Below are 17,370 nucleotides of genomic sequence, written 5' to 3'. Positions count from 1 at the left end.
CACCACACAAACTAAAGTCTAAGTGATTTATTAAAATCTTTACACAGTTGTTATTTCAGGCATATTACATCAATATCTTGCAGATATACCTAAATGATATGAAGAATTTAAATAAAAATACATTTAAACTGGTCAGAATAAGTGATTTCAAATCCAACTCGTCACAACATACAAGTTAGAAGTGAATATAACTCATATCCCTCTCTCTCTCTCTCTCTCTCACACACACACACACACAAACACACACACACACACATCCTTTTGGCAATAATTATATTCTTACTGTTCCCCAAAACACTTTCAAGTATCTTCTGAAATGAAGGAAACATTGTTTGAATCCACAGCTGAAATGAAGTTTTTCCTTTGCTCTTGGTTGCAAATAGACATAGACATATACCTGCCATCCAGCATATTTACAACCTCAAAAAAACAAAAACAAAAAACAGCAATACTACATGGTCTATGCTCAAAGTGCACACCTACACAACGCTCTGTATATCTTTTACCTAAGCCATTACCATAGAGAATCGATTATAAAGGCACATGAAGCTGGATATTCTTTACTTTAGCCATACTTTGAGTATCTATAAAGAAGCACTTCCACTATCTGTGAAGCACTGAGACAGGGAGTGTTGAGTATTGATAAAAACACTGTTAATTTTGGTCATAAACATTTCTTCACAATGCAAACATTTATTACCATAAAGTTTGTATTCTTGTCATGCCATGCTTTGGTTATATGAAATGCAGAACCTTTGAGATTGCTATCTTAACTCTGACTGTTACAGTGTGATTATTGTACAACATACACATTCGAATTGATTTCATATATATATAAAAGTGTCAGTCCTATATATACAATACACATGTTCATTCTGTCAGTTTCATTTGTAGTTGAAAAAACTAGATGACTTGGCGGCTTGAGGAGCCATCAACATACTGGCTTGGTTCTTGTGTGTGATGTGAATCTGGAAAGGAAATGTAAAATGCCCTGTGAGTTACACTATAATCACATGAAAACATGTATCTTTTTTAAATTTTGCCAGGTGAATTAGTAAAGCTGTTGTGGTGGGTGTTTGTGTGTGAAGTATTTACCGTGCAGGGAGGCTGCATCCATGGCTCTCCATCTATCTGCATCGGTAACGCTTTCTTTGTCCTGGGTGAAAAACAGAGTGGTCAACAAACCGCATAAGGTGTAAACTCACTTACCCTAAAGTGTCAAATACCAAATGTAAATGTAAATGTTCATTGTAACGCCAACGATTATCCCCAACTGAATTCAACTACAAGCCATCGTCAAGACTGTCATGTCTGAACTTGTCTGAACTTGTCTGTTTCTCACCTGATGGTGATCTGTGAGGTTTTTGCCAACCGCACAGCACTCTTAAGGCCGGTGTAAATCTGTCCCATCTCCATGGCTCCTTCGAGGCCGACCACCTCTAATCGGCGGTCGCTGAGATCTGACGTGAACACATGGACATACGTAAGCACAGAGGAAACACTGTTTGGACTGTGACAAAGCCAGATGTCAGTCATCATATTTATTCTGCTTCTGAGAGGAAATCGATTCCAGTAATAAAATTATACTGTGCGTAAACGGGCCACGTCATGTAAGCAGATTAAAAAATGCATTTATGACTATACTAAAACCCTGTGCAATAAATCAAAGTGCAGTTTTGTTTTAGTGGTTGTGATCAATATCTTTTACATTAACAATGTATCACATGACCATTGTGGTATCACTGGCATGCAATTGAAGTTTGCGGCAGCTTAACACTTTCATTTCAGACTGATGAAGATAGTTAAGAGAGTAGCTAGTGAACACAGTGGAGCATTAAGCAGTTAGATTTAGAGATTTATAAGTTCGCACATTAAGTTAAAGGGTCAGTGTTGCTTGTTTCTGCTGCCCTCTGGTGGCAGTAAATATCAGTGACTGCAGCTGGTGTATCCAAACGAAATGCTTGATCACAGGACAGGTGATTCCTTTTGATGCATAATGACTTGTTCAAATTATTTCTTAAGTGTGAATTTATTGACTGAGCTACTGCTATTTCAAACATCCAGGACATACGAGCAACACTAAAATTCAAATGTGATCATGTTTCCATGAATCTTAGCACTTTTTAACAGTTGCACTATGAGTAAGCAAATCTTCAGCAATGTGACAACACTTGACATGACAGTTTGACAATGCATGCGCAGGCATTTTAAATATAGAAGGCGAGAGACTTTCCAGTATGCGATTCTGTATTTAGTTCAGTTATGCTTCATACTTGATGCCAAATTGGTTGAGATGTTTTCTTCATTTGGTTTTGGTTCATTTCCATGTTTTTTTTAGGTTCAGTGTGCTGAGTACAACACAACTCAATCCACACTTAATATGTTTAAATCCGACTTCTGAGAATTTCAAATGCAGTGAGGTCAGTGACAACGTACCTTGGGAAGACACTTTCAGGATTTCTGGGTTGACAATCACCTCAGGCTCTTCCTGACTCGCCAAACCCTTAGTGTCCACCTTTTTGGTCTCACCCCATAGATTGGAACCACCGTGCATGCTGGGAATGTTTAATATAGCAACACCTTCAAGAGACAGGTTACTGAGATCCAGTGGAGTACCACAGCACTGGGGAAGATACAACAGGCCACAGAGACAGAGTAAACATCAGTGCACTGTTAGTGGGAACACTTCTTTGGTTGCAGTTTTATATTTGAAGCTGCTTGTTTCAAGGCCAAAATGCGCAATCGTGATATGCCAACCCTGTGCTCTCACCTCGATTGTCAAGCTTTCCTTCAGTTTCTTACAGGAAGCGGAGATAGTTTCTGAAGTGGCAAATTCAAAATACCACAGCTTGTTCTTCATTCTGCAGGTACAGAAAAATGTGTCTTTCAGGTTAAAGTGCTATTTCACTTTCACAGAACATTTTCTCCCGTTAGCACACACAGTTTTTTTTAGAAGAACCAAGAATCAAGCGGCTGCCAGACTTGCTGCTGGAGACATCTGTTGTCACCACCTGCATTTATGTTTTCAGCTTTGAAAAAGCAGTAATTGCAAACAGGAAAAGTGGTGACAGAAGTCCTCCAGCTCCGTTTTGTTGTTGAACAGTGCAGATTTGTAAACAGAGATGTGTTTTATTACTTTGAGTAAGACATTATTTGCTTTGTTTGTTTGTTTCTCCGTGATGTGGTGCCTAGAAAGAATATATTTCAACAAATCTGCATACCTGCTGTTGAATTTCTGGGGATGTTTCTCCCTCATTGTGTGAAACCGGTGAGCAATGGATGCATCCTGTCAACACAACACCACACAGCAATGATCCTAAGCCCCAACTCAAAACAAAACGCGTCATCATGTAACGTATTTCTGAGTGACTTACAACTCCAATAGAGAAGTAGTTGTTGATGATTTCATATGGAACTGGGTCACCCATCTCCTGACTTTCATCTGGGATAACCTGCACACTCCAGCGGTCCATCAGCACCAGAGAGCTTCCCTCAATGTCTTTTAGAATGTCACTCAGGTCTGCACCGTCATATCCTTCAAGAAATAAGCCAAAGAAAATAAGCAACTTCATGTTGATAACCCGCCCTGTATGTTTTGTTGAAGTGCATTTATACCACCCACACACAGATCACATGCACCCAGTGTTCCTATACAGTGAAAATAGTGAGGGGAACCAATTCATTAGTTTAAACAATTTCTCACCTCCTCCCCAACGCAGACATCTTGCAAGGTCATTTCCTGTACCGAGAGGCAGCACTGCAACAGGCGGCCGTACCAACAGATTGGCTTTGTCTGAGTGCAAGAAAATAGGAAAAAGGGGGAAAGAAAAGCGAAGGGCGTCACAATGGGTTTCACATATGCCTTTTCTAGTGCTTTCTAGTGCAATAATCACACCTATTGCGTCCAGAATCCAGCCAACTGTGCCATCTCCACCGCACACCAAGATTCTGTAATCCTGCAGATGTCTGAAGAAACTCAGTCTGAAAGAAAGATGACGACGGTAACTGTAACAGCACGGCATAAAACTGATCCAATGGAAGTGACCAGGGCAATGTGGAATAAACCAAAAACCTTACCCTGGTCCGGGACCGCCATTTGAAAGGTTGTATACCTGCCGTGGATTCAGCAAATACTGAAATTTACGCAGGACTCTGAAATACATAAAACAAAGCTTAACAAAGTGTACAGATTAAAAGTCAGACTTTTTTTGTCAAATATTATTTTTGTGCTCACCTTTCTCCCTGCTTGCCCCCACTTTTAGGATTGACGAACACTAGAAGGGGATGAGTGTTAGGCACAGGGTTGATCTGTTGATTGACAAACAAATGTGTCAATGTTGATGAAACATAAACATTTAGCAGATTCTACAGTGATAAAACTATTTGCTTGCAGGAATAATACCTGAAGCACTTGTCCATCAGGGGTAGTATTGAGGTCGCTGTCATCTATTGACCCTGAGCAGCCATTCTTTACATTATTTGGTCTCTCCTTTAGGGAGAAAAACACAAGAATAGGATAAACAAACCAGGGAAAATGGAATATCTTTCTTGCAGTTTGAGGATAACAAAAAATATCTGCATCCTGTAACTATTAAAAAAACACAAAGGTGGTACAAGCAACAAAATACACGTGCATGTGGATAATTTTGTACCTTTATGACAGGATATATTGCCCATGGAGGCAGGATATGGTCTCTGAGTGGCCCACAGGTACACTCTGTTGGCTCTTGATTTGCACATTCATCATGGCGCTGTGACACACGGACATGTGGCACATTACATAAACTTTCAGAACAACAGTGAAATCCAACTGTATTGTTTGAAAGATGTTTTAGAATGTTTTGTGGTAAATATACATGGTAGTAAAGAAAAGAGAAGAAGTCTAAAGAAGAAAAAGAAGAAGAAGTCTTGCAAACAGTGATGGCTTACAAAGAGAAGAAGAAATTTAAGCCAGAATGTCTGATAATCAGAATGCATGCACTGTAACCAAATCTGCTCATTACTCAAAAAAAACACTTTATTAGACACATTAAAATATACTAATAATACTTCCTCACCATTGTGTGGCACCACACACAGTGTTTGCCTGTTAAACCTTGGAAGCTCTTGATCTTCTTCTGGCACCTGTCACACTTCCTGGAATCACAGTTCCCACACACCCAGTCATGTGTTGCAACCTGAAAGGTGGGACGCTTGTTTAACTGTCTGTGTAAAAGCACTAAGAGATAAGAAGAAGTCATATTTAGACTGAATGTGTAAAGGTTGTCATGGAGACCAAAGCATACCCCCGTTTCTTTCTTCGACTTCACGTATGTCCTGGCGCACGGGGCCGGGTTCCTGTTAGCACAGCGGCCATGTACTGTGTATTTGCAGCCTGCGCAAAAGCAAAATACAGATGAGCTTACACAAATGACCCCAATGTAAATGTATATGTAAAGCTGGCAGATGAGTATCAATGAATCCAAGAGGGGTCATGAAAGTTTGACACCAAGGTTTGTGGTGATTGTTACCGGATTGTCGCCCTCTACTGGTGAATTCAGGTACTCACAGGTGCAGCACAGGCCTTGCTTCCTCAGACCCAACAGCATGCTCTGACACACGTTGCAGTAAACTGGCTTGTTGAAATGTTTCATTCTCCAAAGATGCTGGCCATCCTTCTGGGTCATCTGAATGTTGAAGGTGCAATGATTGATGAAGGCAAATCAAAAAAGGGACAAATATGGTTTAAAACCTATGCATTTTGTAAAGTAATATAAAAGTTTGTCAGAAAACTAGCTTTTATCTGCTTCTCTTGTTAAATTTGAGATAACACGGTACAGACACTTTCATAAGCATTCTGTACCCAGGCCTGCATTTCAAATGTTTTTTTTTTTTTTGCACCCACTCATGACTAACTCTGCCTTAATGAGACTGATCATGTTGCAGTGTGTAGTATAATCAAATGAACAGTGCATGTGCAGTGTATATCCCACAGATATTCAAACCATATAGACCTTCACAGTACAAGATTACAAGGTTTGTAGTGTCTTTGTAAATCTATACACACGCTTATCCAGATTACACACTCAAATGCTTTTTTATGATTCATTATGTATCGACGTCAGTTGCTCCACAAAGCATAGTGGGCAGCCTATGAAGCAGCACACAGCAAATGTGAGGGGGTTAAATTCATGCACCCCAGGCTTCAAATGTCCATTGGTGGCTAGAAATAGCCTGAGGGGAAGTCCCTGGCATTGTTGTAGAGGCCAAACCCAGTGGCCGAATCTAGTTTGTGGTCTTAGATCGACGCAGTGGGACGGCAGACCGACTTTAACACGCTTTACACATTAACACGCATCCAGCAACATCCGTAACACAATACTGACCTGTCCTTGGTTTAAAACCACCACTTTATGTATACTTGTGATGGTTGTTAAATAGAGTCAATGAGTACTAAATATTGCTTTTATATGCAAGCACTTGAGATTGTGCAGAGTGAATGGAAAACACTTCAGCATTTTAATGGTGCAGAGCTTGCATGAGGGGATGATATTACCACACCCTGTAACACTGAGTCGGCAAAAAGGCCCTTACAGGCGGGGAGGAGGAAGAGGCAAAGGACAAAGGAGAGGCATTCAAGGCCATGATTTCGCAAGAGAAGCTACAACTTTATGATACACCTGCCATAAAAGTGAAATATGTTTGAGCTCGGCCTTTAGAGTAAACTCTTAATGAAAACGAAACATGCTGCTATCAAAGCACCTTCAGGCCCAGCAAGACCAGCAAGGGAATGTTGTTCATGCCTCCTTCGACCCACTCTTCTCGAGATACTGTACCACTGCTGTCAGCATCGATCGCTGTCATCATGTCCTTCAGAACCTGAGGAAATCACATTTAGTTATTATTATCCAAGTCACACATACATTTCTATTACTTAAAGGGGGACACATGTTTTCCAAAAGTATAAATGCGAGGAAATTTATGAATTTTGCATGTAGGGGGGCTTATCATTTTATGGGCCCTAGCAAATGACTAACCAGTAGTGTACTGTGACCAGGTAAAGGATAACTTGTGCAAACAAATATGTCTGTCCATACATCATCTATAGACGATGGCTGCAATCGGTATATGTGTGTTTCTGGTACATACACATTCTGGGACTTACAGGCTTAAGCTCTGACACATCCCAGTCAAGATATTCTGCTGCGTGCATCATCTGCGCAATAATCCGATCCACTTCCTGTTGACAAAGTAATAAAAAATGTTTTAGTATTGTGGCAAGAAAAGCTGGCATGATGATAGTACAAACAGCATATTTCTCAATAACTTACAGAGCTGTCAAGGACCCCATTGCCATCTCTGTCATAGAGCCCGAAAGCAACTAAAGACAAAATGGATATCAAAATCAACTCAGACCAGCTTTACAGGATGTACTCTATATATGGACACACACACAACAAATTTGTCGTCTGCATTTAACTGATCCAAGTGAGCACAACTGGAGCCGGGGGCAGCCATGCACAGTGCCTGGTGAGCAGTTTGGGGGTTTAAGGTGCTTTCTCAAGACCCTGGGATCGAACCAGAACCGCTTCTCTAATTACTAGTTCACACCTGAATGAATGTGGAACTGCTAAACCGAGTCATCACTCAAATTCCTTTGGGCAGAAAAGAAACAGAGGACTCACATTCTAGTTTGTCCCTTGGCTGACCATCCTCCAGTAGAGAGAAGTAACATGAAACATCCTTCAGAAAGACCTCTTCTGTAAGAGAGATGGAAGAGAGAAGGAGGAGGCAGTGAGTATTCTGGTTACCATGTCTGCACAGTCATGTAGTGTAGTGATAAATGACTGTATGTCAAACAGGCCATGGTGTAAACTGATAAGGGCCTGCTGCATAGCAGCAGTGAGTTGTGTGAATGCAACTATATATACATCTATATATAGTCTCACTGGTACTGTCTTCCTGGGTGGGTTCAGAGTTTTGGAAAGAGTGGAAGAGTCGCTGGCAGAGATCCACAGGGAAGTCCTCCACTTCTAAATAAGTCTTCAGGAACAGACGAAAGCCTTCTTCGTTGATACACTGGAAAAAAATGAATGGGAAAGGTACATATTATTTGTAGTGCTTTAGTCAAATGAAAAATGAAACCGCTGAAGTGCTTGTTTACTTCTGCATTTTTTTGTAAATTCACCTCCCCCAAAAATAAAGTACGATGATAATCACTTTGTTGGCACTGTGTGAAAATCTTCTGTTTGAGGTGGGAAATGAAGTGTTGCATTCTCGGAAAAACACACTTGTTTGAGTGCAAGCGTCAGTGAGTATTTAAAGGCTTCCAAGACCAAGAGAGATACGTTTAATCCATCATTTAGAGGTAAAAATAATATGACTCTAGTGGTTGCACGGTTTTCATGTGACCATGACGTAAAACAAAGAACAAGCTCCTAATTCAGGATTCCAGCCCATCTGTTTTGTGTTGTATCTCTGTGTTTCTCACATGATAACTCGCTGTGGGGCTAACAAGAGGCAGGCCCTCGTTAATGGCGAACCACAAACCCATTTCTTGTTGATGTTATTCCATTTCCCTGGGTGATATCCTGCAGAGCTGCCCCAGTAATAAATAATGTCACAGCAAGACAGCCGAATTACAAAAAAAGAAAAAAGAGCCCGGAAGGGAGTTCAAGAGAGATGCATCATTATTTTGACAGACCGACTAATTTCATTGTTCTGTATATGCTGATAGCTATCAACGAGTTATTTATGAGTGGATTTCTGCTTTCTCTCATTATCAAAAATACCATTTCCGTCCAATTTTCTAATTAAACTGAATCAAGCCAAATAATCCATCAGAAACTACTGCATTTGCTTCCGGCACAAATTAGTTGGCAGTGTCAGCCATTGATGTACAGTGTTGGAAAAATCTCTTCTCAATCACATTTGAGCTTACACTGCATAAGGCCGGCCAGCACAGCGTTACAGCAAGACCTTGTTGCGTGGGCAAATCTAAAGAGGTAATTTACATTTGCAGGCTCGAATGCGCTGACGATAGTTTTTGTGGAGAGCTTAGTCAACATGATCGATAGGTCTGAATCTAATTAATCAACACAGGATAATTAATAATGGCCCATTATACATAAATCATGTTCTCATTTCACAGTAAACGGCTGCACCGAGACCAATTATTCTGTTATGAGCGTTGCAGCTGAGACTCTGTTTCGAAAGAGCAGACTTGACTGTGAACAGCAGGACACACCGTCCCCTCACCTCTCCATGTCTGTGCTGGGCCAGACGGCCATCTGCATCGAATTCCTTCAGCACGTCTTTCACCTTCAAGCTGCAGTCTGGAGGCAAAATGGATACACATGTACTTCAGTAAATAAAGGTAATCACCAACCTTCGACTGTGCATAACCATTTACGTTTCTATGCTTATTCTTATATATCACTTACAATAAACGTTGATTTATGTATATGTGCATCAAAATATGTGCAAGCTTAATTTGCAGAAAAAAAAGAAAAAAAAAGAATGCGGTAGACTGCTACCACCTCTAGATATGAGAAACCATGAGCGAGTGTAAATGCGTGTGTGTGGGTGGAAGTGGAAGTGGAGGAGGGGGGGAGTTAAGCGCTGAGAAAGCCGCCTGCCCGCCCGCTTGCCTGTCTGTACTCACATTCAATATACTGTTGTAGCTGGATAAAGTCGACAGGGTTCAGTTCCTTCACCTCTGGGTTTGTGGGGGTGGACATGGTGCCTGCTTCTGCACTAACTGCCTGCCTGTGTAGAGAGCGGAGAAACAGTGAGATATACATGAAGAGAAAAGAGAAGGTGGGTGCACAGTGGCCTGCTTCTTTGTAAAACATAAAAGCATAGCTGCAAGCAAAAAGATAACATCTTCCATCTCGCACTACAAAAATCCATGATGTTAGACGAGGAGAATCACTCAACATCCAAACTTTGCGTATAGTAGAATCAAGTGAACATGTCTGTTATCGGGGAGTAATTACTAATTACAACAGGTTAGTATTCTAATGACTATTACATATTTCACTGTGTTCTCTGAAGAATTTTCTCCTTGCACGATGCTCTGAAATGCAGCTCCATTGTCAAATATGAACATTTTTGTTTACTCGTGGTATAAGGCTACTTTTTTAGATCCCCCACATCAAAACATGTGACTAGCCAGTCAAAACTGGGCCGTAAGTCTGGTAAGAAATTATGTCAGGCTAAAAGTGTCTTTAACTCTAGGGATTTCGACACCTAAAAACTATATTTGCATATTATCACTGGCCTATATTTGCTTGGAATACGATGTATTGTGAGTGTTTGGTTCAGTGCGCAACAGTGCAGTGGCACGTTAAAATGCAGAGATAAACTACAAAATCTTGTGGAGCAGTTGCAAAAACCAAACCTGCTCGTCAAGGGGCCTCCCCTCTAAACAAAAGGAAGAGACTTAAATGTCATACAAGGCTGAACGTGAGCATGAAATTTGAATCTGACACAGAAAAAGGAGCTTGTGCAACAAAACACGTTCCCGCATGTTGTTGTGAAGTCCGAATCCTGGACGAAGATAAGGTGGGTTCCTTGCGAATACTTTGGTCAGAGGCTATCGTGCCGTTAAACATATTGGAAGGAGGTTCTATAATGACAGGAAAGCATGCAAACATGCAGCTCATTAATCATTGAAGAAGGAGGAGAAAGTCAGTAATGGAAGAGAGAAAGGCGCAGTTTAACGTTGCTGTTGTAGGTGGATGTCGATAAAACGGTGCAACAAGAAATATACAGATAGATCAATACAGAGTTTATAGAATATTTAATGTGATTACAATCAATGGCATTAAACCATCAGGTCTATCGTAATTAGCACCAGAAAACTGTCAACAGTGAACGTGCTTTTCTGATTTATGCCAGGTGGAGCACTGAAGAACCTAATAAAATAAGGCAACACTGTGTCATATGCTTAAGATCATATAACACATTATCCCATTTACAAACAACATGTTGCACTAATAAGACATGAAATGAACCGTGCTGCATTTAATAATCTCTGGGAATTGCACAAGCTTTCTTGGTCTGGTTAAGCTGCCAAAGCTTAGATAAATATTTCTGTGAAGCTGATAGTGTTGAGTTGACGGACTTGATTCTAGCTCCTCTCAACCTCATACACCTCTTGCTTTACATTTTAACATCCACCTTCCATGGTTACGATCCCATAGCCGTCACATGCTTAGCAGTAATTTTGCAAGATCTGAGTCATAGACACTTGACTGCAGAAAACTTTGTAATTCGAAAGAGATTGTGAAATCAATCACAGCAAACATGCACGAGGCTTTATATAAATGGCATTAGCATTATGGGATAATGTAGTGCAGACTTGCTCAATCAATCTGCACTTCACCTGCATTATCACGGAGAAATAATGCACATTTGGAAACTGCTTGGACAGTACTCTCTTAGAGTATACGTGCTAAGATAGCTCAGATAATTGATTATATCACTGTTTGGAAATGGAGGCTGGAATGGAAAATGGCAAAGATGGTAAATGAAGTCTACAGCAAAGTTTAGATAATGGCCAGCAGTAATACAATGTGTGGTTTAAGAGCTACAACTACAAACAGCAACAAAAACACCACTCAGGACTCAGGAAACCAAAATATCCGACAGCTAGTCTGGGAATTGCCCACTTAGCAATGTGAATTTATTTCAAGGACTGTGTACATATGCATATATGTTTAAAAAAAGAAAGAGAGAGAAAGGGTAAATAGCATTTCTGGAAGTATTGCATTGTATTTTTCAAATAAAAATGTTTGGAAAAAAAAGAACTTACTTGAAGGAATTAAGAGGAAATATTGTTTAAAGCAGAAGAGGATAAATATGGTATATATATATCATCAATGACACTAATACAAAATGAAATAGCACAAAAGACTGTGTTGTTTTCAGTCCAGGCTGGTGAAAAGGCCGTTGTTGCAAATGTGTTTTTCACACTGTTGAGCATCAGGTGTTATCACACTTTTATTAAAGTGCAGCCAGTGCGGGCATCAGCCTGCAATGAACAGAAAATCTAAGTATTCAAAGAACAAAGAAAGTACAAAGAAAAATATTTGAAACAATCTGAAATGACACCCACTCCCTCCCCATTTGCTCTCTCTGGACACTGAAAGGTTCACACTGTCCTCACTTAATTCCCTCAAAAGGTCAGCAGCGTTGCCTAGCAGTTCTGTTTATGCAGCCGATCAGGTGGGCCAGGTCTGTATCGACAGCAAAGTGACACACGAAGGAATCGTGAAAAGCTGTCTCCTACTGGTCACCAGATTACAGCCTGAAAACTGTTTATTTTAGGAATATTCTTCTGACTTCTCCTTCAAACGCTGCCCTGTGATTAAACTAAAAATAGACTAGAGTTTATTTGCACATTAAACAAACCTCTGGTAGAGATAACTTCTGGGTGTTGTTCTTCCTTTCCTCTTTTTATGCTCCCCAGAGGATTGTGATGTCATAAGCAGCATCATGTCTATCTTGGCTCTTTACCGGGTATCATCCTCATTATTGTTTGGTTCAACAAGCCTATCCGTGTAATTTGACTCCTCACTTCCTGATTAGATAATGATTTGCATGCATGATGCAAAATGGGAATCAGGACTAGTCAGAACATGGAGCCAAGGAAAAAGCATGCCATGCGGAAAGGCGAATGGTGTAACATATAGCAAGCCAGTTGTCTGCGCTCAAAAACATGCGATGTTACTGAACAAATCTTGGCATCAACTAAATGAGCTTACTGCAGCAATCTTAAGTATTTCAGCAAGTTTTAAGAATGTGTTAAGCTTGTTGATGCTTACACAGACCATGTGACTAAGCCAATTTTCAGTAAGGTCACACTGCTGGACTAAACTTAAATAGTGGATGCTTTATGGAGGAATTGTTTATATTCATTTATAGAAACATGTAGAAGAGTCTCTGTTGTGTAGACATGAGAAAGGTTTAAATGTGGGCTAACAGAGGTCCAAGAGCCATCATTCAGTGTGATTTATTTTGGTACGCTCTACTGACAGGCAGTCTGAAATATAACTCTGTTTGAACAAAATGTCGCCCCATATAATCAGTGCATGATAAATGATGCAATACATATCCCGAGCAGACATGTGTAGCAGCCACAGCCTCCTGAATCCATGCGAGGCCACTAGTGGTTCTCCAAATAGCACTGAAGGACAATTTAAACGTAAAAGTGGTTAGCAACGGCTGACTAACACAACATCTACTGCATAACAAATTCCTAAAAATTATCTGTTTAGAGCTCGACGCTGCATTTACTTCTGTATTTCTGTAAGAAAAAAAAAAAAAAGAAAAAAAAAACAGAAGCAACAGCTTCAAAAAAAGTCACGCATGGAAATAATTGGAGGATTACAGTGGACAGTTCGTTTGGCATTTCCCCTCACTGATTTCCACTCACTGATTCCATGAGCTTAATTACAAACTCTTAATGCCTCGATGTAAAATTGTCAACAACCATAAAACCACTCAAGGTATACTTGGGGATGACCTTTTTCCCTGCAAGCTAATGTTTGTGCAAGCTGTCATAACACCCACGCCTTGTGTCAAGGAAATCTGCTGTTTTGCAACACTTGCAGGGTGTAAGTCACTGACTTCGTCATTCTGTGGTTGGAAAACACTGCGTATGTTCTTTGAGGAGAGTGAAGTTTACATATGATGTTGTTTGTCTCATGAAACTACTACAGTTCTCTTCGCTGCAGTGTGTGCAGATTGCAACAGATTACCAGAATGAGAAAGACAGACATGCTTGGTTGCTATGGAAAGTGTTTCCCTCCATCAACTGCTCTCTGTCAAAGTGCTGCCATGGGTGACTAACCAGTAGGAGGATCCACAGGCTGAAAGGGAGGCAGCCAGCTCAGTGAAGGGGGAGCCCAGTCATTAGAGGAGAGTCTTCCCCCATCAGCTGCACCTCCTCCTACGCCAAAAATCTCATTTAGCCTTCAAAACGAGAGGCCATGCTCTAAATTGCATTCTGCATGCAGATGCTACTGTGACTCATTGCATGAACAGGGGAATACTCCCTTACTATAAATGGACTGTTTGCCTAAGGGGTCACTTGACAGGTTAAGTCAGAAGTTACAAACTGCTAGGAACAAGCTAGCAGAGAAAAGTGGCGCGTCTTCACATGTATGTATCCCTAGAGCTCCAGTCTGTAACCACTACTTCCCGTGTTTGTTTTTTGCACATCTTCACGTGCTTGACGTGCTTCCCATAAATATCTGTTGCAGACCAAACTGATCGAATCCTGGGAAAATTGTTTTTATTTATTACAGACAGCCTATGAATTATCATTGTTGTATAATTATGTTACACAGGATCTATGTCATTGCACATGTTAAAACGGGGCTTCCCCTTATCTACTTCTGCATGGGGATATTTGTAAAACGGAGTGGCATGCAAACCCCAGGCTGAGCACAATAAACATGGCTTGTAAATCATAAAAAAAAAGACATTCACCACAGAATGAATCACAGATTTCTTGAAAATGTAGGCGAGGTTCTGAGCACTCCCTAGCTTCAAAGTGAGGACTGCCCATCACTCTTGAGTTCAGACTTGAATGTGACTTACATAATAGCTTTTTTTTTTTTTTCCTGTGGAGGCAGCCTTGAAGAACAGCATGCTGTGCTCAGAAAAAAAAAAAAAAAAAAAAAAAAAAAAGCTGCAACCTGCCTAGACTTGTGAGGGTGCACGCTGTCATACAACAACCACATTGCTGTTCATAGTGTAAATGTTTTCACATATCAGGGAGTCTCGCCTGGTTCGCCCACAGACCTATCTGCGACTGAAAATGAAACATTAAATGGCACGTTTCTTTTTAAAAATGTATGTGAAATACATCCATGTAGCATTTCCACTAAATCGTCAGTACTTCAGAGATTTGGGATGATCTACATTTGAATCAATTAGCCCAAAAGTGGATGGAGTGATGTTGGGCATCACCGCACGCTAATCACAATGTGATAGTAAAGTATTGACGTGTGACCATTTATCAAAAAATGTCCAATTCACAGCCAGTAATTAATACGTGCTGCAGGCTGTGCTGTTAATTTGATGTAGGAAGTAAAGACTAAATGGAAGCTGCACCTACTGTATTTAGAGAAGTGAAATAGCGCATAAACAAAAGGCTTTGCCGACATTTCTTGGATCACTAGCTACGTACGCCATATAACAGCAGTAAACATTTACAAACCACAAACGACAAAATGGGCTAAATTCGAGTTGATTTACAGCCTCTAGCCTCTGATGTAAAAGTTACCATTGCCACAGTTGACCTGACTGCAGTATTGATTGTCTGTGCCTGAAAACCCTCTTCCAGCTACAAACAAACACTGTCCAGCATTTGAATAACCTGCACATAACATAATTTACGTTCAGCTCAACCAAGGAAAACCTCACCTGGAAATAAAGTAGTTGTTTTTTTTCCACAGTGAAAAGGGGGGGTGAGGGGTGGGGGGGTGGGGTAGCATAAAGTACCTAGAATATCCTGTGTGTTTTGCTTTTCTAGTGAACATGAGGGCTGAAACTCACACTCACCATTTCCAGTCAAATGACAGTGGAAGTCTGAGTAAACAATGACCACACGGAGACAGTGCCCACCAACGCCCACCGTCATCTATCTAACACCACCCCTATCCCACTACTGACAAAAACACAGTGAAATCCCTCTGGGGTGTTTAATGTGTGTTTTGGCTGATGTTTTTCTGTCGCTACTGGCTTAGCACCATATCCTGCAGCCCATATAGTGCCAGATAAGGGGGGGTCACTCAGATAAAATACCATCATCTGGGAAATAACAGTCCCCGTTTTTGCTAAATGTAACAGTGACAAATTAGGCAGTGAAACGCCTTAGAAGATTGACGTAAAACATGGGAACCTTAGCCCCAAAGTATATTTAGACAGACAGTCTTAGACAGTTCAGGCTCACCAGTGTCTGACAGATGACTTGCTCTCTCTAAATAGACTTAGAGAGAGGTTCCCCGGAGGAAACTGAAGTATAATAATCTTGACTGAAATAGGAACTGAAGTATGAGCGTTTATTTTCTGGGCTGTGCAGTAAAACACACTGGATCTGCTCTGCTGGTTGTTGTGCTGGTGAGTGAATTACTGTGTCATTAGCTCACGATTACGAACAGCACTCTCCCTTTTAAAAACAAACCCACTGAGCTGCAAGGCGCCAGTCGTCACATGCATCTCCTTTTGTTTTTAAATTCAATTCTTCACAGCGGCGCAAAAAAAAAACAAAAAAAAAAAAACAGCGGGCTAAAAATGATCCCGTCCGCATTTTTACTGGCATTTTCCCGCAGCCAAAACAGAGCTGCGCTGAAACTTCAATCAATACGAGTCCGGACCGTTTTGTTTTTTCGATCATTTACCTTTCTGTAGGCGCTCCGTTGTCGGGTCTGTAGTGAGATCGTCGTGGTCCAAATCCCGGCTTCAGATGCGAAGCAAAGTGGCCGTTAACTTTAAATGGAGGTAGTTGGTCGGCGGAGTGAAAGCGGCGAACTAGTGCAGAGCAGAAACTGAGAGTGATCCCTCCTGTCAAGGCAAGCACCGCCTCAGCTGCTCTGCTCTGCCCTCTCTGCAGCCAATGCACAGCAGCCACTCCGCTCCTCTGCATCCATCTGCAAAGTTGACCAATTATACTCCTTTAAATTATGCAGTCGGTAGCGTGTAATGGAGCAATTATCAGCGTGCACTCTTGGAGGAAATCATCGCAATACACAGTTTAATGCTTTTAACAAACTGACAAATGCAGAAGTGCCATTATCGTCATTGTTTAGACGGAGACATAAAAGCGTGTCTGGTGCCGCACACTAAAATAGTTACTACTACTAGTTAGCTGGGCTGCAAGGAGTTCCGGCCAATTTAGCTTACAAGAAAAATAAGTAGATTTTGATACAATACAATTATAAAACCACATAAACCCTTTCAACTTAATCTATTAAATCGCACATGTAGCAGCTTTAACAACAACAAAAAAGCCTCACAAAGACAGTAATACAACTTACGTTGACCTCACGTGCCCCCTCATAGTATCTATATTTTAGCACGTTATATATTTACAAATGTTACATGATTTATGAATTTGAATTCAAGTTGTCTAGTTGCTACATGTGAATTCCGGTATATCCGGATTTATTCTTTGCCAAATATTTAGCAGCGATAACGTTAATAGTGTTGCTATAGTTACATACGTTTTAAAGTTCATTGCGCATTGATATAGAAGGGTGGAAAAAAGGGGACTATTTGTTTGAGGAGGAGTTTAACGGTCACCTAGAGTCAATCAGAAACCATAATTTGTCCAGATAAGATGCGAATAAACTTATATTTGGGCTATATAAAAGTATA

General features: G+C 40.7%; 1 protein-coding gene across 1 annotated transcript; it reads right to left on the bottom strand.

Annotated features, from left to right (window-relative positions):
• Nucleotides 1-12: 12 nt before the first annotated feature.
• dgkaa (diacylglycerol kinase, alpha a) lies at nucleotides 13-17,068 on the bottom strand. The gene is made up of 25 exons (XM_047591751.1): nucleotides 17,031-17,068; nucleotides 16,395-16,643; nucleotides 9,644-9,747; nucleotides 9,238-9,314; nucleotides 7,929-8,058; nucleotides 7,665-7,739; nucleotides 7,311-7,360; nucleotides 7,145-7,219; nucleotides 6,742-6,858; nucleotides 5,549-5,666; nucleotides 5,286-5,374; nucleotides 5,058-5,177; nucleotides 4,653-4,751; nucleotides 4,403-4,489; nucleotides 4,235-4,308; nucleotides 4,078-4,152; nucleotides 3,896-3,981; nucleotides 3,704-3,793; nucleotides 3,375-3,535; nucleotides 3,222-3,286; nucleotides 2,771-2,861; nucleotides 2,437-2,623; nucleotides 1,343-1,460; nucleotides 1,096-1,156; nucleotides 13-968 (listed from the first exon to the last, which is right to left on the bottom strand). Exons 1-25 carry the CDS (start codon nucleotides 17,051-17,053, stop codon nucleotides 885-887), a joined length of 2,505 nt encoding a protein of 834 aa, XP_047447707.1. The 5' UTR covers nucleotides 17,054-17,068; the 3' UTR covers nucleotides 13-884.
• Nucleotides 17,069-17,370: the final 302 nt, after the last annotated feature.

The sequence above is a fragment of the Mugil cephalus genome, chromosome 1, assembly GCF_022458985.1.
Source record: "Mugil cephalus isolate CIBA_MC_2020 chromosome 1, CIBA_Mcephalus_1.1, whole genome shotgun sequence".
Lineage (NCBI taxonomy): Eukaryota > Metazoa > Chordata > Actinopteri > Mugiliformes > Mugilidae > Mugil > Mugil cephalus.
The sequence above is the reverse complement of the archived record's forward strand: the minus strand, read 5'-3'. Positions and strand labels throughout refer to the sequence as shown.